The sequence below is a fragment of the Camelina sativa genome, chromosome 20, assembly GCF_030686135.1.
Source record: "Camelina sativa cultivar CO46 ecotype springtype chromosome 20, ASM3068613v1".
NCBI classification, from domain to species: Eukaryota; Viridiplantae; Streptophyta; class Magnoliopsida; order Brassicales; family Brassicaceae; genus Camelina; species Camelina sativa.
Window position 1 is genome coordinate 31926721 of NC_141899.1, and position 23714 is coordinate 31950434.

Here is a 23714-nt window from a genome sequence, read left to right on the forward strand (position 1 = left end):
TAGCTAGATTGTATTTCCTTGTGACATAAATAGCATTTATGCTAAAATTCTTATACACGGGAAAAATAGATATACAGCTTTTCTCTTTCTTTAAACATTATTAACAAAAAAACAAATCAATTCTAAATTTTACAAAATTAGGAATATAAAAAATATTTATACCATATATCACTACAAGTCAAAGTCACATGTGCTGGTGTTTGTTAAGATATCTGATAATTCAATATATATAAAAAAGGAAATATAAATATCCCTAAATTTTAAAATGTAAAATTAGAAAAAGACTCTTTCTAGAAATAATCTTTTTTTTTTCATTTTCATTTTTGACTTTTTCTCTCTCTTCCGTAAATGAAAAGCCTCCCTCTATACATTTCTTCACCAGTCTTCTTCTTCTTCCTCTTCCCTCTAAACTCTCTCCAACCTTAAGAAAACGTTATCAATGGCTGTTGAAGCTAGACACATGAATCTCTTCTCTTCTCAGTATATCACCAACAGGTAAATAATCTCATTCTCTCTTTCTCTCTACACGATTACTCATTCTTTTTCTTTTGCAGTTTTTGATTTTTGATTTTTTTTTGCAGAGAATGTGTTAAACCACAAATGAACAACAACAACGGCGGCGGTGGTTTTCCGGTAACAATCGGTGATCAGAACTTACAATACCAATTACAAAGCGATCTCACAAATTACAACTTCAACCAATCTACCAAACGCCAGAGAGACGCAACAACGTTCGATAACACTCCATGTCAAATCGCGTCTCAGAAACGCAGATCGATCTCTGAGTTTTCTCCGTCGTCACTGATCGACGCAGAGCTCGTCTCTCAGATCCAACAGCAAAACTCGGAGATCGACAGGTTCGTCGCGCAGCAAACGGAAACGCTGAGGATCGAGTTGGAAGCGAGACAGAGAACGCAAACGCGGATGTTAGCGTCCGCGGTACAAAACGCGATTTTAAAAAACTTGAAAGCCAAAGACGAAGAGATCGTAAGAGTAGGGAAACTAAACTGGGTTTTACAAGAACGTGTGAAGAGTCTTTACGTTGAGAATCAGATCTGGCGTGATTTGGCTCAGACTAATGAAGCTACTGCTAATAATCTCAGATCAAATCTTGAACAAGTTCTTGCTCAAGTCGATGATTTGGATTTGGTTCGTCGTCCTTTGGTGGTAGCTGAAGATGATGCTGAGTCCAGCTGTGGAAGCTGCTGCGACGGAGAGAAGAATGTAACGGTAACGGAAACGGTGGTTAACGGAGGGTGTAGACGGTGCGGTGAATTAACGGCGAGTGTGTTGGTGTTGCCTTGTCGTCATTTGTGTTTGTGTACGGTTTGTGGATCGTCGGCGTTGTTACAAAAGTGTCCTGTTTGTGATATGGTCATGAATGCTAGTGTACATGTTAACATGTCATCATGACCATTTTTTATTTTATTTTATTTGTTTAATTTTTAAGTTTTTTTTTTTAGTTTTAAATTTAAGGATTAAAGAGTGAAAATAGGATAAAAAGGAAGAAATATGACTCTTTTTGACTTTTTACAAAAATATGGATTTGATTCATTTGTTTTGTAGTTTTGTTTATTTTTGGTAATTATAATTTATTTTTTATTTTCCTTCATTCGTACGGGAGTATACATAATCATACTAGCTAGTAGATAACTAGATAATTAAATAGTATTTGTTGTTTTGAATTAATGTGACCTCTTTGAAAAGATTGTTGTAACCGTGAGACATTAAAAAAGAGTTATGTTAGGATTGCGGGATCATTAAACTAAAAAGTTTGATTAGGTTTTAGAGTCAAAGGATGTTACGATACTTTTAAGTTTTTATCATTCTTTTTGCGGAACTGCTTAATGCCTTTAATTGCACAAAATAAAACATAAATTTGGACTGAATATATATATCATTCTTTTGTATTCGTGAAAACTAAGGAATAATATGTAAATTGTATATCCAATTACACTGCATTTTTTTGAATGATGATTAATTTGTGGTGTGTACGTGCTCATGCTTCGGAACGCACTAAACAAAGTTTACCCTACAAGTTTCAGTGTTAGTTAGTGTCTTGTTGCAACATTAACAGTGTACATTAAGCACTAAAATTGTAGTTCTTAATTTTGTGGTCCTAGTTTTTTTTTGTTTAGATTACGATGCAATCTTACGGGTTTAATTTGGTTTAAAGCTTAATCTACATCCTTAATTAGTCCCTACTTTTTTCCTTCCTAGTTAGAATTTGAAAACGATATCGTGTATATCCGTTTTGTTAATCTGTTGACATTATTATCGTCATTGATCGTCATGACTATTATTATAAAAATACTCTTTGGTTAATTGTTTTTCCTGGAAACTTCAGAAGTGGAAGCCAAAAATGGAAGTTGCAAAAGACGACATAATAATTGAATGAGGGGAAAGACATTTTATAGAGTCCCTCCAAAACGTGTAAGGTGGTCCTTGGCCTTTTACTTCTCCTCTAGCCAAAGCAATTTACATATAACAAATTGAAAAACAGAAAACAATTTTTTTATAAATTTTCCTTGAATTTGGAAAATATTAAAGATAAAATACTTTTACTTATCTGACATTTTCTAAGTTATTCATTACCTGAAAATTTTAGAATATTACTACATTGTAATATTAAAATTTCATTATTTATGTTTGGTACAATTTCCTAGTCAGATTTGGTTTCACATTGTTTTGCCATGTTTGTAAAAGTTGATGTTCTAACAAGTTCACTTATATCTTATTGGCTAAATTTTGGATTCGATTACGCCTTGTTATGTATAATTGTATATGTGTATGCTTAACTATATATTAATATTATTAAGAATGTTATAAAAAAAGCTCAAAATTTAAGCATCCTATACTATACTCAAAGTGTCAGAGGGAATCATTTTTACTCAAAGTGTCATCAACACCTATATGAAGAAACACAGAATTCATAATTTTCTTGTGTCCATTAATTGTTGTTCTTTCAAAATTCGAATTTCAATGCTACCCAAAAAACTGTTTCCCCACTAAAGGTCATGTAACTATGTCGCAATCACTAATAATGAAATTGTCCAGTGACGTTTAATATAACAAAAAATGTTTGTATATTAATTTGTTTTTTCTAAGAAGAATCAAATTTCGCTATCCCAACTATATATAAGAAAAAAAGTATAAAGGAAAACGTCAGAAAAAGCAATAGTCTGAATTTTTTGATACCTTCCACGACATTTTGCAATTCAAAGTCATTATTATTTGTCGTGTTACAAACTTTAAAAATTTGGGGTCGTATCTTGTGCAGTGCATATAGACAAAACAAAGACCCCATAACTTTTTTAGATAACCAGATTCAATAATAAACTAAATGTTATTCAAATATACCATTTAAGTGTGCATATCAGAACGCAGAACGATGAATACGATGTGTGAATTCACGATTTACGATGATTTCGTCCAAGAAACGTTACAATGTCGCTATCCAAAATTTATATTTTCCTCCTCATAATGCGTCCAACAACTTTTTTTCGTAGTGATGACATTTTGATACTATTTGGTTAGATGATGATTCACATGCTTTCACATATCTTGACTAAAACCATATTCAACAAACATTTGATCTTAATCAACGATAATTATCTTCTCTATTCAGTTTAATATGAATATTATTTGTTGAACAAAAGAATCTAAATTGTGAGAAAATGTTATAGGTTATTAATTAAATTATATACGCAATTGAAGTGGTCTGGAAATGTTCTTAATTTTATAAAGTTTAGGGTAGTTTTTAAGTGCTTTTATGAGTTACATCAATTTTAAAACATGGTTTATCTAGAGTTTTTTTAAAAACATCTTAAATTATTTAGCTCAAAGGAACTAAAAATAAGGAACATTATTTACGTATAAACTACATGATATGTTAATAGGCTGATGCCTAACACTAACAGGCCAAATTTCTTCCCAGCATACATTTACGTAAGTTACTTGTGTAGTTAAAATTGTATTACTAATCAGAATTAAAATTGTATTACTAATCAGAATTTGACTTAGATCCAACTACATCAAATTCAGGATACAGAGAATTGTGTGCCTTTGTAAATGCCAATGGGCTGTTTCTGTGAAGGGGCCAACCTCTTAATTGGGCAATTTATTTTGCCAACAATAATTTGGTAGTTTTACTTACCATCATAATTAATCTAATAACCCCATACGGATAGAAACAAAATTGCAGGATAATGTCATGACATTTTAACCTGGGTACAACGTTTTCAAGAGATTAGTTTTGTTTTTACCAAAAAAGCTTGTAACAAAGTACCTCACCTCTTAGGTAAATTTAGTTGTCTTCATTGTAAGTTTTATCCTGATAACGGTTATCCTAAACAATTTTATAATAATCTTATTAATTCTTGATTAATACTATATATATAAACTTCTAAATTTAGATGAAAAATGAAAACTCTAATTAGATAGGAAAAGAACCAAAATTTTGAACCAGAAACTAATGTTGAACTAATATGGTTGTTGTTTGGATAATCAATATTGTACCAACTAATCCTTTTTATTCCTCAATATAACGAAGGAAACCAACCGACACAGAATAAAACTTGATAATGAGACTTTCAGAGATCCCAACTGACTAAAGTACGCGATTGTCGAGTTTTATTAGCGTTGATGTATGAAATCGACAATATAAATAATACGAGTTTTATTGGAGATAAATCGGAGCTGATCCTTTTATTAACGTAGAATCGAAGGAAGTCTTTACAGAAAAAGACAATCAAAGTGCTAAGCGCAGTAAATACTACTCCCTCCGTTTCAAAATATAAGATGTTTTAGAGAAGTTTTTTGTTTCATAATATAGGATGTTTTCAAGTTTCTATGCAACTTTTAGATTAATTTAGTATTTTATATTATGCAGTATTATTTCTGATTGGTTGAACTTATTAAAAGTAAAAGCTTCTTAATTTGCGTGTTTTACTTAAAACATCCTATATTTTGAAACGGAGGGAGTATTTATTAATTGCTCTTCTCTCTCTGATTGCCCAGATTTTGGATCCTGTTCCCTGACAATGACATCTGGTATTTATAGTGGACAAGTAACTTAGGGTTCCTTCAGCAAATGACGATTTTGCCTTTGCGGTCAGATGGACCAAGTCCATGACTTCAAGCCCTAAAATCTTAAGAATCTCCTATCGGGCTTCTTAGTTGTTGGGGGGCAAAGCCCATTATCCAACAATTAGTAGGTTATGTTGTATATTTTTGTTTCATATGAACATACTTGGTCTGAACAATAAACTGGACTTATATTAATGTATAGCCCATATAAAATTCGAATTGTATAGTTTGTAAGGTAAACCAACACAAACTCTAAGCTTTCACTATATAAAAGAAGTTAGAGTTGAAGAAAGATACGCAGAAAGCATAAAGACATACAAAAAAAGCTAGTTGTACTCTCGTGGCAGTTGTAGGACACAACGCATAGCACTGTGCAGGACAAATGCAAGAGCGCAGAGCGCAGTGACCCTTAGCCAACATGAGTTGAAGTTAAGGTACCTTGTGAACTAATCAAACTTGAACTTATTAATGCTTGCTTGGTTTGCTAGATTCAAACGAGAGTTTAGGGTTTAGTAAATTCATTGCTTATATAGTTAACGCTGCGAGAGTGGGTTAGCTTTACAACCGTGATTTAATTCTAGAACGGTGTCTAATGCATCTTTAATTTAATCGCCTAAATTTGTGGTTATATTTCCTAATGATTCCCTGCGCCTAATGTTTCTCTTTTGATTTAAACCACTTGTTACTTTTCGTTTTTGATAGTTACTTTCATTCACAAACTTTTACATTATCTAAGCTATATTTAATCTTCACAATTTCTTTATTAATTGACCTTTGATCAGTTACTCTCTAAGCTTTATATATGAAACACAATGTAAACCTTGAATAATTGATAATGGATGTTTGTGAGAAAAGGTTCCCACACAAGATGTACCCTCAAGCAGAGGGGAACTTGTTAAATCTCTATTTTATGTTTGTGTTATGTTATTGATCTGTGAAGTAGAAAAGGAGTAGGGGCAGAGTCGCGTATGCGGTTCACTACAGAGGTGAATCGAGGTCTGCAATTCTCAACAAGTTTAAACATTAGAACTTAAAACAAATCAATTTTGTTTTATAACTCAATTTTTTTTGCTTTCACTAACAAAAAAAATTATTTTAGTTTTTAAAATTATTAAATTTTCTTCATGTTACTTAGAAGACATTATGTAGTTACATATATAAAGAGAAAATATTTCTAAAATTTTCCTTAGGAGACTAAAACGGTTGGTCTGATGCTTTGTTATGCTGTCTTATCCCCTATATAATAAAACGGAAGTATACAACTTTTTTTTTGTAAATTATATAATTTTTATAAGTTGGTTACAAAATAGGTTATAGATTAAATATAGGTTAGTTACAAAAAAATATTATAGATTAATTGATCAATCTATGGAATACACTTAAGAATATTCCAAAGAATCATTTTAAAGAGAATATTCCAATGATTTATATAATTTCCAAAATAAAATCTTTGGTATTCCATGTATTGTTACAAAATATATACTGTTAGGCATAAAAATATAATGTTAGGCGTAAAAAGAATAAAATATTGTAATTTATCACACTTAATCATGATTTCCAACATCTTATTGTGCAGTTGAAAATAAAATATTAGCTAAGCACGGGTCATATTAAAACATTCTCATCAAACATGTTCAAAAATTAAAATAAAAACAAACAACAAAAATAACTATTTCTCATACATAAATTTACAAAATTACAATATAAAACTTACAAATATGTGCTTTTTACAAGCATCATATTTAGCATATGATTTTCTTGCATAATGTTTTATCAAAAAAAACTTTTAAAAGCAATCATATGAATTATATTTATTTTAAAATTATAATATAAATAAAAGGAATTTGAGCACGGGTCCTAATCTAGTAAATCATTAATTTGTCTGTTACGTTGTGTTAAAGTTCAATATCGAAAGTTTATTCTAAAAAACTAATACACAATTATTCATCACACGACAATTCTTGCTCTTTACATAATTTATATGAAAGTAACCAACAGAAGACATAAACACTTCACGCGACAGACAGAGATCAAACGACACTTTCTAAAACCGAACTTATAAGTTTGGTTAATTAACCAAACTATTTTAAAACATGAACACCAAAATTACTGATCAGTTTATCATGATAAGTTTCTAAGCCCACTTGGCGAGGATTGACATGCCACCGCAGCCAAGTAGAGCGGCAAAGAAACACTTGATTTGAAGCTTGATGCTGCCTTGTAGCTTTGGTCCCATGAACTCAGCCGCTAAAAGGTCCACGAGGGCCATGTAGATGAGCAGTCCTGCTGAGCACGCGTTAAGCAGTCCAACAGTGATCAATGCGGTCGGACTATCATCCCTGTAAACGCTCGACAATGCAATCCCTAAAACGATTCCAAAAGGTGTTGTAACCGCGAAAAAGAAGGCCATCACGAGCTTTTTTACATTCGTATATTCCGCCTACTCACAATTAACAAGATTTTGTTAGTACACATTTATTCAATATCTCTATGGGATATAGTGTATTAAAATACCTATCATGTGTATTGGTATATAGTGTATTAAAACACATCAATAAAGATGTAGTTTGCGATTTACCTGGAGGATGCAGCCGCCGAGACCCATGCCTTCAAACATTTGATGGAAGCAAAGAGCTGCAATAAGACCCTTAATAGTGCATGTGTCATTTGTTGCACCTAGGGATAGTCCAATGACTACGGAGTGAACTATAATTCCAAGCTCCAACACCTATCATGTGTTTATATAACATGCTAAACTGTTAACTAATTTTGTAAAAACTTTATATCACTTTAATTGGTAAATTTATATATGTGGTGGACTTACCATAGCAACAACACGGTACCGCAATAACTGTGAAGAACCATCATCTTTATTAGTTAGTGTAACGCCATGACCATGGCTATGACCACGAGTTATCATCGGATTGGCTCTCTCCTGATCACCGTTACTAGCAGAAGGTACGATCTCACTACCGTTCTTGCTAGAGTAGAAGCTAGTCGCCAAAGAGTCAATGGCTAGAGTGATGAGGGCCGACAACATAGCGACAAATCCTGTGAATGGGAACTTGTGCCATGGATCATCCTCTAAGCATTCTGATGACAACATCTCAAAAGAATCTGGTAACACGTGCATGAAACTTGTTCCGAGGATGATTCCGGATGCAAAAGCCTTGACAATTGTGAAAATGTTTCCGTCCGGATGGAGGAAAGAAACGTATCGGCTGAAGAGAGGAGCCGAGACACCTATCATGCTGGTCACGAGGATGGCTACAATGGATATGATTTTTAAAGGTAAGGCTTTAGCCTTGTTGACGCATGGATTAGTTGACTCCGCTTCACATTCTTCCGGGGCCGTTGACATCGCCGGAGATACGGCAAAGCTGATAAGAATTAGGGCGAAGAAGAAGAGCTTCATAAGTGTTTTAACCGAAGCTGCCATTATAATTGTTTTAGAAACTTCTTTTTGTTTTAGTTTTCTTCGAGCGATTTGTATTCTCGTGTAGTCGTGTGTTCTATTTGGGCGTGGTACGACTTAGCTTATATAGGAAAAAGTGGGCTGGCTATTCCCATGCCAAAATTTAGCTGACGTTGAAGATATTTCTTCTTAATATGTACGGAAAGAATTAAGGAGTTGGCGAAATAATTTTATTTTTTAATGTTAGGATTTGGTGAAACTGCAATATTCTTGCTCACGTACGTAATAAGAAGTTGTACGGATCGTGCCTTTTCACAAGTCGTACAATGCGTACGGTTGGATATACATAGACTAATTATTGGGATTTGGAGAATAAAATAGTTACAAGAGGAGTAACCTTTTTTTTTAATGGTTTATCTTCAACTATACAATTTTAACCAAAACATATTTATATCTATTCTCTCTTATAATTCTTTACTTTTGATTCAAGACATGCATGTACGAAGCCATTATATTCCAATCCATAAAAATATGTATCACAGTTTGTTGTTTTATAGACTATTTATATGAATGGGTTAAGTTTCTTGTGGAACAAGAGAATTCTTTGGATCTAAGAAGAAAGAGAGAAGCACGTGGCGTGATAATTTTTGTACACTGCTTTTAGATGCATAGAGAGAGTGTTAAGAGGTAAAGAGCTAGGGGTTAATCGTTGTAAAGTAAAAGTCTCTTTAAAACAATTTAAGGATGTATATGGTAAAATTAACCATATGTACCATATATCCTTAGTGTGGTAAAATTTATCAGGTAAAGCAATTGGTTATAAGATTTTGGTAACATCCTCAAGCTAAAGATTTGGAACGAAAGAAACGTTAGACTGTCCAAATCCAAATCCACAATCGCAAGCATAATCATTTAACAGATAATGTAAACTACATGAAGGGGAATTTTGACCATTCCTCATTCGGAATCAGACTCATTGATCAATACATCTCATATTTGGTTCAGTCTTGTTCCTCATTCGGAATCAGACTCACTGATCAATACCATTTGATCAGGCCTGCCCTAGATCACTCATGAACAAGGACTTTAGGCATCGGATTTATTAACAATGGAGAATCATTTTCAGAAAAATTGTTGGTGGTGTAGTGGCCAACGCCTTTAATTTTCTTCTTTAATCTGGAGTGTTTGACTTTAATTCTTTCTAATATTTGTATTCTTTCCAACAGTTTTTGTTAATGGACCAAAATTTTATTTTGCTTTTACTATATCCCTACAATACTTTTATCGACAAGCTCACTGAAATTCCTTATTAAGTATTTTTTTTGTAATCCGACGATAAAGTTAAAAAAATTCTTTTTCTTTTGCCAATAGAATTAACCATGCAAACAAACCAAAAAAAATGGTAGTAAGAGATAAAAATTCCTCAAGATAAAGCATAATTCAATTGTATAACCCGCAATACAGTATGACAATGAAAACGAAAGTATAATCGCTTGAATATCACATTTTTCTCTTCTTATGATAGAGAAAAATATATTATTTACACTCACTGAAATATTATTACATTTCATAAAAATTGAAAGTTAAATGTTGAAGTATTTACGCCCACTTAGCTAGGACTGACATTCCACCACAACCGAGCAAAGCTGCCCCGAAGCAATTAAGCTGAAGCTTGACGCTTCCTTGGAGCATAGATCCCATAAACTCTGCGGCTAGAAGATCAACAAGTGCCATGTAAATTAGCAACCCTGCTGAACATGCATTGAGCAGTCCGACTGTGATTAAGGCTGTTGGACTGTTGTCTTTGTAAACGCTGGACAAGGCTATACCAAGAGCGATTCCACACGGTGTTGTAACCGCAAAGAAGAAGGCCATCACAAATTTCTTCACATTTGTATACTCTGCCTGTTCAAAAAATAATTGTTTGTATACTCAGAATGTTTTATGTTTCTATTATCGTTAGATACTTTTTATTGAAAATATTATTAAACAAAGGTTACACAAATTCACATAAAATTTTAAATTACTATTATTTAATCTATATGTTTATGGTGTTAGTTGCTATTATTTTTGAAAATAATATATGTGCATATTAATTTTGATCCTCATTTAATTTTTACATTGGGGCTTAAGGCTTTTACGATTTGTTTAGTATTGTTTTAGACCAGAGATCATAAAAGATTGTAATATAAAAAAAATTGTACCTGGAGGATGCAACCACCGAGACCCATGCCTTCGAACATCTGATGAAAGCAAAGAGCTGCAATAAGACCTTTAATGGTGCATGTGTCGTTGGTTGCACCTAGGGATAATCCAATGACCACTGAGTGAACTATTATCCCAAGCTCCAACACCTAATTTTACACGTGAGTTTTTAAGATGTAAAGTAAATATTCAAAATTTATAGTACTTTCCATATGTTAAAGCAAGAGCTAAATGAGCTCGTAATGAAAAACTAACCATGGCGATAACTCGGTACCGCAAGAGTTGTTTTGAGCATGTAGAGCTAGTTTCTTTAGTTGTTAGAGGCAAATGATCGATTTGAATAATCATCGGAGTAGTCCTTTCTTCACTGTCGTCAGCGACAGCTTTCTTGGTGTAGAGACTTGTAGCAATAGAATCAATAGCGAGAGTTACAAGACCGGACAACATAGCGACAAAGCCCGTGAAGGGAAACTTGTGCCATGGGTTGTCTTCAAGACATGGAGAGGACAACATCTCGAAAGAATCGGGCAAAACGTGCATGAAACCAGTTCCTAGGATGATTCCGAATGCAAAACACTTGATGATCATAAAGATTTTACCACCTGGATGCAGGAAAGTGACATATCGGCTAAAGAGAGGAGCTGTCACTCCGATCATACTTGTGACGAGGATGGCAACGATTGCTATGATTTTGAGGGGTAAGGCTCTGGTTTTATCGATGCAAGAGTCTGTTGGGTCGGTCTCGCATTCTTTTGGAACCGTTGAGATTGTCGGAGAGATTGCCAAGGAGATTAGGAGGAGTACGAGGAAGATTTGATTCATGTGTTGTGTTGTCGTGGCCATTTTTAATTTTGGCTTTTTAGTAAAGGAAACGGATATATGTTATTTTTGCTTCAAATAATGTGATATTTGACTCGTATATAAATAGAGACTATATAGTATGCTGGCTGTTGATATTGACATGGTATATTATTCTTTTTATATCTAGGAAGAATAAAAACGCATGACACACGGAGTCAATATCAGAATAAATATTAAATATAAATATATAGTTTATGCGAATATGTAATCTTATGGTTTAAATAGAAATTCTTAACTTCATATGTATGTATTTAAGGGATCAAATATTTTGGTGGCTTGTCAGATTAATGAGTCCTTTGAGGTTTTATTCGTAGAACTAATTAGAAAATCTAACTCTTTGCATTGCTTTATTTATATTCGTAGAACTAATTAGAAAACCTAACTTTCTCTAAAGTTTCCTACCAATATTCAAGGCGACGATGCAATGAACTACGATAGGGTTTAATATGGTTGGAGATGGATAAGGCTATTTAATTTTATCGTATGGTTATAATTAACATATAATTATATTAAATATACCAAACATATAAATGATTATATTCTATACTATATAATATATTATAATTATTTTATATAGTATATATATTCTCTATCTGTACTTTCATTCTGGCCATGGGTCACGGCGATCGAGGATTTAAGCTTCGTTCATGCTTTTGGATCGTTAACAAGTCAACGTTAATATACCACTAAATTATTTTTTCACTAATCTATAAGACTAGAAATATATTAGATGTTTAATTTTGAACATATATTTGAAATAACTATGATAAAGTTTCACAGGTATAAAATATTTCAAGTTCAAGGCCAGAAGAAAAGTTACTAGTTCCGAACTAATGTTTGATATCTATTTTTTTTATCAATCACATGTATTACACACATTAGAATTTGAATGGCAACATCTCGATATTAACAAGAAAAATTATTAAACCGACAAAAACATTAAACCAAAAAGTAGAAAAAAATACAATTTTTTTTAACATGTTAATCGACTAAAAGAAGTCGATTCAATCAAACATATAAAATGATTTTAGGTGAAAGTGTAAAACTATAGCTTGAATATTAATATTATTATCTTAATTTATCAAAAAGAGAAGAAAAAAAAATATTATATTGGATTCACAGGAAATATAATGTTTTAAAAAGAATAAGTAATATAATAATATTGAAGTGCCGAACTTTCATATAGAAATAAAAAAGAAAACAGTCGAATGAAAAGCTTAGACTTGGGCATTCAGATGAAGTTTAAGCGTCACTCTAACCTACATTCTAGCTAAATGAATTTGATGATATTGCATAACTTGATTTATGGTTGTCTGTTAATGAATATTGAAAAGAATAATTGATAGGATTATATGTGTAGATTAAAGATTGGAATCGTTTTAGGTTGTGATGAATTTATCTAAAGTTTTTAAATAAATTCCTTTCACCATGCATCATAGAATTAAAAATAAAACTTTTACTCTAACTACTATATTCAGCATGTTTTAGGTTCTGAGATCCATCTTGAAACCTCTCTTCCATACTTTGTTCTTGATTGTTTGCTTGAGAGCAAGCAAATAATAAGTTTGGGAGAGTTGATATGTCTATATTTTGTCTCTCCTTAGCATATATCTATTATGCATTTAGCTAGGATAACTCATTGTTTTACATCACTTTCTAGTCTCTTTTATATATTTTGCATGTTTAGGTAGTTCTTGTATCATCTTCGTATACATCTTGCATATTGGAGTATTTCAGGTATAAGGAGATGTTCACACTGTTGGAACCGAATGGAGGCTGAGACGTGCATCCGAATCAAGCGCACAAAAAAGAATGCAACGTCAAACTCAACCAAGCTCAACTTGACCATGCGACTCGACCAGCACTCCCGGGAGAGACGTCATGCGACTCTAGCAACACCTTAAGGATTCACGCTATGCGACTCCAGCACCACCTTGAGGATTCACGCCATGCGACTCTAGCACCACCTCAATGATTCAAGCCACGCGACTAGAGAAACACCTCATAAGCGACGTCAGACTCAAGCGCCACCATCTCCACCTTGCGCTTCAATCCAGCCTCGCCTTCCCGCTTGATTCGACATGTTCTAGGAAGAGAACCACTCTCCCACTCGAGCACACCCCCAGGAGAGATGTCATCCCACTCGACCGACATGCGACTTGGATGCACTCCCAGGAAGAAGCACCAGCATGCCACTCGAGCACACCCCCGGGAGAGTTGTCATCCCACTCGACCGACATGCGACTTGGACGCGCTCCCAAGAAGAAGCGCCAACATGCACTCGACCAAAACGCCTGGAAGAGATGACATTCCACTTGACCGACCATGCCAGACATCCGACTCGAGCAACCCGTCTCGACCGTTTCAAAAGATTCTCGAACCGCCTCTCTATCTTGTCGTTTTATGTTTTAGGATTTTCTATGGTTTGCTATAAATACTCTCTTAAGTCTTTATCCAAAGGATATTGTTATGACCCTAGGGTTTATGAGTAGCCACCAAAACATTTTCTGAGTTTGTAATTCATACTTCTCTGAATCTATTTAGAATTTGCATGTGTTTCTTTGATCAATCTTGCTTCTTAGAATATCATCTACTTAATCATGCTTGTTTCAACATTTTCTGGGTTTGTGTTCTTGAGTATGATGTTTTCTTTGAGTAGTGTTAGTGTTCTTGAGGATGAGATAGATTAGGTGGAGAATCTTAGTGTATAGGGTGTTGAAGCTTAGATCTGATTGTTTCCCTTTTGGATTAGGATTCTTAATGCTAATTTCTTACTAATCATCTGGAATTAGAACTTAGGCATTTCCACACCCAAAAGGTGTTTGATAAAATGTCTGACCAACTAGTGCCAAAGATTTGCATTCCTAGCCTAAGAGATTGGATGTCTAGGGTGTTTATTGACATGAATGAACTTGTATGTAATGCCTTCTTGAACAAGTTTCTCTAGCGAGAGTTAGGTTTGGAAGTGTTTGAGTATGAGTAGCTTCTATCAAGAGATTGGATTAGCTAAGTCGTAATGTTCATTGTCTAGGGATAGTTTGCTTGTGGCATGTTAAACACTCTGTAGACTAGGAGACTTCGCCTATATTAGTTACTCCCATCCTTAGGATCTCTACCTTTCTGATTGCTATTGCATTCCTGAGACTGTTTTCTGTTCTTGTTTTTTAGTTCATGCTTAGACTTGTTTTTTTTTTCTTTTCATTATAACCCTTCAAGAGAAGTTTAGTACAATAGGAGGCAAGATATAAATAAGTTCAAAAGGAGCAACACATGATCATAGACTGGAGCTACTAATAGGCATTACGGAGGTTGGAAATGGGTAAACCAAAGACCAAGATGAGTGTCCTGTGGCGAATTCGTTAAGGGTTGAACAGCTCTTGAGGTCCGGTCCAGCGACAATAGCTTTCGACGAAGTGTTAGCTGGATTTCCCTCTGCAGTTGAGCTCTGTTCGAGAGGAAGTGGTATGAATTCTTGAGTTGCGCTCTTGCCAAATGTAATAGATAAGGGCTTGAAAAACCAATTTGCAGATTGAATTGAGTCTCCTGTTTGTGGTGGGGGACTTAATCCAATTGAGGACTCCATCAAATGTTATTGTTGTTGATGTGTGCAAGGAGGAGAAGAGTGCCGTCCATAGATTCCTCGAGTAAGGACATTGAAAGAATAGGTGATCCCTCGTTTCCATACCTGTCAAACAGAGAAGACAATAAGGAGGAACGGGTAAGCTCCAACGAATTAGTCTGTCTCTCGTTGTAAGGCGGTCCTGAACAGTAAGCCAAGTCATAAAAGCCATCTTTGGGATTCTTTCCTTAAACCAAACTTGCGAGGACCAGGGAACTGAAGGACCAGGAGGATGAAGGTGCTTCCAAGATGCTTAGACTTGTTTCTGCTTCTACTTATTCATGTTCACTTCTTGCAATGCATGTTCGTCTCTAGTTTTCTAGTTTATTTATGTTTTGCATTTTGATCATTCTAGGATTGTTAGACATAAACACGTTCTTTGAATTGGCTTGACTTGTGATATCTTGATTGTATCTTGAGTGACTAGTATCATCCCATTTGGATTGATACCTGTTGTACTGCAATGACATGATAATAATACTCTAGGATAATTGATAGTAAAATCCTAGTGTCAGATTGAAATCAGAATATAAAATTAAGTAAAGTAAATGTAAAAGATTATCAAATGTATAGAGTAAATCAGATAAAACTTGTACTATTATTTTATAACTAACAAATTACAGTAAAATTTAGGAAAAATGTTTGTTAGCTACTTGAATTATACGCCAACATATAAAAACAATATAAAAATCTTGTTAACTACGTCAACTATTGTCATCACATAAGGACATCCATAAACAAACATAGGTTATGTGTACAACACCATAGACATTCAATTCCGGTGGTTGGTTGGTTGGCCGGAATCCGGCATTGACCAGTATTGACCGACATTGACCAATGTTAACCGGCGTTGACCAGAAAAAATATATTTTGTTTTTTTCCTAAAATAATATTTTTTTTTGTTTTCATGTATTTTTGATAAATAAATAAAAATATAAATGATTTGTATAATTTACAAAAACAAAATTTAACAACAAAAAGTTATACAACAAAATAATACAAGACAATTATGTACCAAAAAATAAAAATTATATGACAAACAAAATTTGTGGTATATCTAGTAACTAATTTTGTTAATACAGAAAATATACAAAAAATAATATAATAAAACTATACCACCAAAATTTTATGTGTAGTAGATTTTTTCATAAAACTATAACAAATATATACCTTTTTATTTTGTATTTTCAAATATGGGGATTTTAAATATATATATTTACTTCTTTATAAGATTATGTCATTTGAAATATATCCAAGACATTGCCAACTATTTCTTTATTTTTAATAAGAAAAAGAAAGGAAGAAAATAATGAAATTTCTATTTATTTACATGAAAGACATATATCTAGAAGATAATTAAAAAACAAAAGTTGATTTTGTAAAATCAAAGATTGGTCTTGTAAAATCAAAGAAATAGTTGGCAATGCCTTGGATATATTTCAAATGACATAATCTTATAAATAAGTAAAAAGAAAAAAATATATTTAAAATCCCCACCTTTGAAAATACAAAACAAAAAATGATTGTTAAAAGGAAAAGGTATATATTTGTTATAGTTTTATGAAATAATAGAATTGTTAATTGAATTGATTTGGTGGTAAAATTTTATGAAATGACCCCAAACCAAAGAGTGTATCTCGTCTAGCTTTGAACAAATATTATCGATAAATTTCTTATCAAGAAGGCAAAAAATGCGGATATAGTCGAATGGTAAAATTTCTCCTTGCCAAGGAGAAGACGTGGGTTCGATTCCCGCTATCCGCCCAAATATAAATGGATTCAAAAAGATAAAAGATTCGGTATAGTTGACCGGGAAATATAGTAATTTTTTCCTCGCGTCCCAAAAGACACGTATTAATTAATGACTAGTTAATAGAATCAAACTTTCAAGATCTACTACACATAAAATTTGGTTGTATAACTTTTTGTTGTTATATTTTATTTTTGTATATCTTTTTTTTTTATGTATTTATCAAAAATACATAAAAAGAATCATTATTTTTAGGAAAAAAAAAAGTTTTGAATATTTTTTCTGGTCAACGATGGTCACGCCGGTTAACACTGGTCAATGTTAGTCAACAATGGTCAATGCCGGATTCCGGCCAACCAACCACCGGAATTGAATGTATATGGTATTGTACACATAACCTATGTTTGTTTATTGATGTCCTTATGTGATGACAATAGTTAATGTTGGTCAACGCTGGTCAACGCCGGTTAGCACTGGTCAATGTTGTTCAACAATGGTCAATGCTGAATTCCGGCTAACCAACCACCGGAATTGAATATATATGGTGTTGTACACATAACCTATATTGTTTATTGATGTCTTTATGTGATGACAATAGTTAACGTAGTTAAGAAGACATTTATATTGTTTATATGTGTGGCTATGTGTTGGCGTATATTTCAAGTAGCTGATAAATATTTTTCCTAAAATTTATGCAAACATTTTCCAATATTATACTAGTTACTAGGTAAATATCTGTATTTACGTGCATGATTTGATATAGGTTTTAAATTTATTTTCTTATAACATTTTTTCAAGTATCAAATAATATATATATAACTACTAGTTATAACAAATATACAACGCAAACAAAGGAGAAGGAAAATCGAAAATACCTCTGTTTGGATTCTCGATAACACAGAGGGTGGTGAAGGGACGCCAGTTAGAGTTTGCAGGGTTGTGTACTTGAGATTTGATATATTGGGTGACAATTGACAAAAAAAGAGATAATCGAGTATCGAGGAAAAACCTCAAACGACAAAACTTCAAAATGTAAAGAACCCTAACCTCCTTAGCTTTTAAGTGTTTTAATTTTGGGTATTCGATTTACCATTTTGGGTAAAACGTGAAACCAAACAAATACTTACGAGTCCAGCTATATAAAAATCAACAGTGTAAAATGGCAAACACCAAAACCGAAAACGGTCTTGTCGGTTCTGGTTCGAGTTTTTGTCCAGAAACAATCCTAAAATCCAACTAATCAAAATCTATTTTAAACTTGGTGTATCGAAACTGGGCCAGACCAAATGGGAAGAGCCCATTGCTTTTTTTTTTCTTTGGTAGGCTACCCATTGATTTTCTCTAAGTCTAGTTTTGAGCTTACATACTTTATAGACTTTTTTCATTTAGTGACAAAATCTTTTTTTCTTTAAGAGAAGTACTACTACAAGAGTGGTATGAGACGTGGATATTTAAGCAAGAATGATTCGAGCTCGTGTGACTGTGTGATGAAACATTTCTTAGCTATTGGTTTAAAACGTTTGTATATTCCCTGAATGACGATATATAAAGAGTATACATATATAGCCAATGAAATGTGAAACGGTAATTTCAAGTCTTTTTAGGGATTCAATTTGAGTGGACTGATTAAGAATTACAGACATACTAATTCGTTGCAAGATAAGATATACAAAATATATACTTGAAAATATAGTTTCTAAAATAAGCAAAAATGACACTATTAGACATAATTTACAGCTTCATTTGGAATCAATAATCATATCATCAGTATCCTACTATATTAATTGAGAAGTACAAATATGAAACTAACCTTAAAATGTATAAAAAAATACATTCAATTTACCATTAAAAAACTTAATTAAAATTAATTAATTAATTAATAAATATATTTACTTAAAAAATAAAAACGCTGACATATCAAATACTAAAAAAATTTAGAAAAGTAAAAGAAATCTATTCAAATCAAAACTAATTTGTACTTGAAAAAAATAAAAAATAAAAATTAACTGCAAAGATTTTTTAAAAATACGGATAAATTTTTTTCAATTTTATTTTATATTGTCATGCCATTGGTTTTAAATAATTATAAGTTAAAAAATATATTTTCTCTCTCTAATAAATTATGGACGAAAATTACAAAATATTTTTTTTAAAAAATATAAACAAATCAGAATTTCAAAAACTAAGATATTATATCCAAGTAGTCAATATAATTATTTTTAATAACTAGATTTTGAAGATTTTGTTAAGATTTCAAATTATGATTTTCCTATCATCTTTATTTTATTTTATTTGCAATTTTTTGGAATTTTAATATAATACTTATGATTAATAAAATACAGATTTTTTTTCTGCATATGTTGTGATTTAAATTTTTAAAAACAAAGATATATTACTCGATGTATGAAAATAAAATGTGTGATTTTAATTTTCACATTGGCGGATTGGTAAAACTAAATTTATATAGCTGATAAATTAATAAATTTTAGTTTTTCAAAATTATAATATTAAAATTACTACTTCATATTTCAAAAAATAATGATGCAAATACAACAAACAAACAATATAAAACTGTAATATACGTTAAAAATAAAATACTATAATATTGTAAAATAATTAGTATTCAAAAAACATATATAAATTTATAAAAAAATTAAAAATAAATATTATTTCAAACAAAATAACTTTAAAAAAAATATATATAACAATAATTTTTATTATTCTATTGTAATTTTTTAAAAAAATATTGACACGTGCTTTAAGCATGGGATATATCTCCTAGTATAATGTGAAACAGTAATGCTTATTTTATATTCCGAATTCATCCGTGTTATTCTTTTTCTTGTTTAAAGTCTTAGAAGTCTTTTCTAGACAACTTTGAGATGTATTGTCTTGAGTACAAATTATTATTACTAGATGAGTACCCGCGCACTGCACGGGTTATCTTTTGGTGATATGAACAATTAAATTTTCACTGTCAATATCACATCGTGTATTGAGTAGTCAAAAACGAAAGCATAAACCATGGTGATTAATATCATGTGACTGAAAATTTGGAGTAGCCAACACACATGATTGAATCTTCTTTTTCTCTAGTACTTGAGCAATAAGAAAAAAAAACTGTAGTAAATTTGGCTAATTCCCAAGTCTCATAATCTATTATACGTCTTAATAATCAAACACAAAATGACCAGTTTCTTTTTATCCTATAGTAAGATTACATTTACCAACACACATACCGGTCTTGTGTATAAAAATTTAGAAACAACACCACTCAAAGACAAAATCTTTAAGGTTCACCATAGTGAGAATGAACTTGCAATCCTGTGTATAGTTGAGCAGATAGAGTCATAGGAAAAAGGTTTGCAGAGAAGGAAAACAACACAACAATGTAAAATTAAGAGAAAACTTTGATTTTTCGTATTTGTTATCGAATGAGAATGAATATAATTACTTACAAACTATAATTAGAAGAACTAATTAAACATCTTTCTCTACATATTCACGACTCCTGCCATATAAGGATTTGTTTTTTCGAACCTGCAACACCGTACCAAAGCAAAAGAATATAGGGATAATTAAAGAAAACAGTAAGCAAAACATAGCATGCAATTCCCATAATGAAGAAACTAACTTGTAATCTAGTTTGAGCAAAAGAAATAAACCATTACTAATGCATTAACATAGTATAGGTAAGCTACAAAAAATAACCAGCTACAACCAATATAAATTCGTTCATGTGTGGATATAGACTCTTGAGAAGCCTAAAAAGCCACAAGTTGTACCCATCAGCTATTTGGAACAATAAACATACTAATCAGTTCCAATTAGATAATTTCTAGATGATGTTAAAATTGTCTTAACATCAGTATAAGACAAGTTTCTTTCTTTAGGAAGTTTAGTCCTCTGTTATCTTCAACATTTCTAATCTATATTCTAAAGCTGATTATGTTGGTGATTTCTTCAAAAGAGTATTCTCTGAATATGCTTGATCTTCAAGTTCTCTTTTCTTGTGTTGTTGTAAGCTTGAAGTAGCTTGGAGACCAAGCAGAATATATTTAGGAGGATCTAAATATATATATCAAAATGTTAGTTTTACTTTCTTTAGGAGAAATCTAAAGTTAGTTTTCCAAAAGTGTTTTGGAAATAAAATCTATATATAAGGAGGTGCTAAGATGTAGCACAACTTATGAGATTAGAGAGAAAAGTTGTTTTAGTTTTAAGAAGTTTCTAAAGCAATAAACAAGAGTTATTTGTTTAATCTTTGTGTTTGATTCAATATTTGGTATCAGAGCATTATTGAATCTTTGAAACACCAGTCGTTTGTCTTTGAACTAAGGCACCTTTGATCAAGAAGAGATGGGAGATATCATTGCCGTGACATCCGCACCTAAGGAGACCAGTACGTCAACCCTGCAATGTCCGATGCTTACCACCACCAACTACACGGTGTGGGCGATGAAGATGAACGTGATGCTAAGGGTGAACAAAGTATGGGAAACGGTTGAAACAGGGGAAACCGATGCTGATAAGGTGGATCTAGCTAAGGCTCTCTTGTTTTAATCGATTCCGGAGACACTAACCCTACAAGTCGGAACTCTGGCTACACCTAAAGAAGTCCGGGAAGCAATCAAATCACGTTACGTTGGAGCTGAAAGGGAAAAAGAGGGCAGGTTACAAACTCTGATGTCGGAGTTTGAGAGGATGAGGATGAAAACCACTGATTCAATCGACGATTTTGTGGGAAAATTGTCTGAGCTTGCATCAAAGTCAGGAACCTTAGGCGTGAATATAGAAGAACCTAAGCTGGTTAAAAAGTTTTTGAATAGCCTGCCAAGGAAGAAGTATATCCACATCATTGCAGCTTTGGAACAGGTTCTTGACCTTAACAAGACAAGCTTTGTGGATATAGTTGGTCGGCTTAAGACTTATGAAGAAAGAATTCGAGATAAGGAAGATCAAGAGGATGATCAAACCAAGCTTATGTATGCGAATAATTACCAGGAGGGTTATGACCATGGACGAGGCAGAGGTGCAAGAGGAGGACGCTTTGCAGGTCGAAGCAGAGGACGAGGCCGTAACAACTACTAGAACAGAGACAAGTCCTCGATTGTTTGTTATCGATGCGACAAACATGGTCACTATGCCTCTAACTGTCCGGATAGGTTACTCAAGCTACAGGAGATTCAAGACACAACTGATTCAAAAACCAAAGACACTGAGGAGTTATTGATGCATGAGGTGGTTTTTCTCAATGAAAAGAAGGTTCATCCAAAGAAGTTTGAAACAAACATTGCTTGAGATGATGTGTGGTATCTCGACAACGGAGCCAGTAACCATATGACTGGGAACCGGCGCTACTTCACCAAACTCGATGAGACTGTTACAGGCAAAGTCAGATTTGGTGATGACTCGCGAGTCGACATTAAAGGGAGAGGCTCAATTCTCTTTGTCACCAAGTCAGGTGACCGGAAGATCTTGGCTCAAGTCTATTGGATACCAGACCTCAAGAGCAATATCCTCAGTCTTGAACAAGCAACAGAAACAGGGTGTGAAGTTAGAATGAAGGAAAATTACTTGATGCTACATGATCGTGATGGAAAGCTTCTGGTAAAGTCAATTAGATCACAAAACAGGTTGTACAAGGTTCGTATGGAAGCTGAGAGCAACTTACTGCAAGTTAGTAAAGCGGATCCTCCTACAAGGTGGCATGAAAGACTCGGGCACATCAATGTTAGAACAATGGAATCAATGGTTAGAAAGGAGTTCATCACCGGAATTCCAGACATGAATTTTGCTAATAAAACTTGCTCTTCATGCTTGCTTGGGAAGCAAACTAGGAAGACGTTTCCACAGGCAACACGGTTCCGAGCTGACGACCACTCGACCTGATCCATGGAGATTTATGTGGCCCTATCTCGCCTGCAACAGTAGCACAAAACAAGTATATTTTTGTGCTCATTGATGATCACTCTCGTTACATGTGGTCTCTGCTTTTAAAAGACAAGAGTGACGCCTTTGATGCTTTCAAAAGGTTCAAAGCTCTCGCTGAGCAAGAAAGTGGAACAACGATCAAGGTGTTCAGGACTGATAGGGGAGGTGAATTCGTGTCCTTCGAGTTTATGAACTATTGTGCAGAACATGGAATTCAATGACATCTGACGGCTCCTTACTCACCACAGCAGAATGGGTGGTGGAAAGAAGAAATAGAACACTGCTCGAGATGACAAGATCCATTCTAAAACACATGGAGGTTCCAAATTACAGTAAAACCTCTATAAATTAATAAGGTCGGGACCACAAAATTTTATTAATTTATAGAGGTTTTAATTTATCGATAAATTAATAATTATTAATTTATCGATAAATTAATATTTTATTAATTTATGAAGAGATTTTTAATTTTCATAATTTTTTAAAAATTATATTATAAAATAAGATACTTTTTGATCATCTACAAGTTGAGAGTGTGCTCGGGCAAGTGGGCTAACCGGAACTACTAGTGTTATCATTCATAATATTAAAGAATTTTCTTAATTTATAATCTTGGCTATCGTAATTGTTAAGTTTAGAGTTTAGATATAAATGATAAATGTTAGAAGTTTAGAGTTTAGAAGAAATTGCTACCATCATTCATGGTAAAGATGAAGTCAAAGAATATATTGTGGTAATTTTAGAACCAAATACATGTAAGGAAACAATTATCGCATTTAGGATTCTCCATGATTTTTGGATGCGATTTGAGAAGACATCAATGAAAAAGATTAAAGATGAGC

General features: G+C 32.9%; 3 protein-coding genes and 1 non-coding gene across 5 annotated transcripts; 2 read left to right on the forward strand and 2 right to left on the reverse strand.

Moving 5' to 3' along the window:
- Window positions 1–205: 205 nt before the first annotated feature.
- On the forward strand, window positions 206–1539 carry LOC104771703 (BOI-related E3 ubiquitin-protein ligase 1). Its single transcript, XM_010496270.3, has 2 exons — window positions 206–495; window positions 582–1539. Exons 1-2 carry the CDS (start codon window positions 440–442, stop codon window positions 1411–1413), a joined length of 888 nt encoding a protein of 295 aa, XP_010494572.1. The 5' UTR covers window positions 206–439; the 3' UTR covers window positions 1414–1539.
- A 5490-nt stretch (window positions 1540–7029) lies between these two features.
- On the reverse strand, window positions 7030–8572 carry LOC104771705 (fe(2+) transport protein 1-like). 2 transcript variants are annotated; one of them, XM_010496272.2, is made up of 4 exons: window positions 8062–8572; window positions 7913–8016; window positions 7667–7816; window positions 7030–7528 (listed from the first exon to the last, which is right to left on the reverse strand). In XM_010496272.2, the coding sequence occupies exons 1-4, from the start codon at window positions 8525–8527 to the stop codon at window positions 7223–7225; spliced, it is 1026 nt and encodes a 341-aa protein (XP_010494574.1). In that variant the 5' UTR covers window positions 8528–8572; the 3' UTR covers window positions 7030–7222. The 2 variants fall into 2 exon arrangements, with proteins under 2 accessions (XP_010494574.1, XP_010494573.1); XM_010496271.2 differs by having other exon boundaries at window positions 7913–8572.
- A 1395-nt stretch (window positions 8573–9967) lies between these two features.
- On the reverse strand, window positions 9968–11603 carry LOC104771706 (putative zinc transporter 8). The gene is made up of 3 exons (XM_010496274.2): window positions 10964–11603; window positions 10708–10857; window positions 9968–10408 (listed from the first exon to the last, which is right to left on the reverse strand). Exons 1-3 carry the CDS (start codon window positions 11549–11551, stop codon window positions 10103–10105), a joined length of 1044 nt encoding a protein of 347 aa, XP_010494576.1. The 5' UTR covers window positions 11552–11603; the 3' UTR covers window positions 9968–10102.
- A 5278-nt stretch (window positions 11604–16881) lies between these two features.
- On the forward strand, window positions 16882–16952 carry TRNAG-GCC (transfer RNA glycine (anticodon GCC)). Its single transcript has one exon. It is a non-coding gene; the product is annotated as a tRNA-Gly (tRNA).
- The last annotated feature ends 6762 nt before the right edge of the window (window positions 16953–23714 follow it).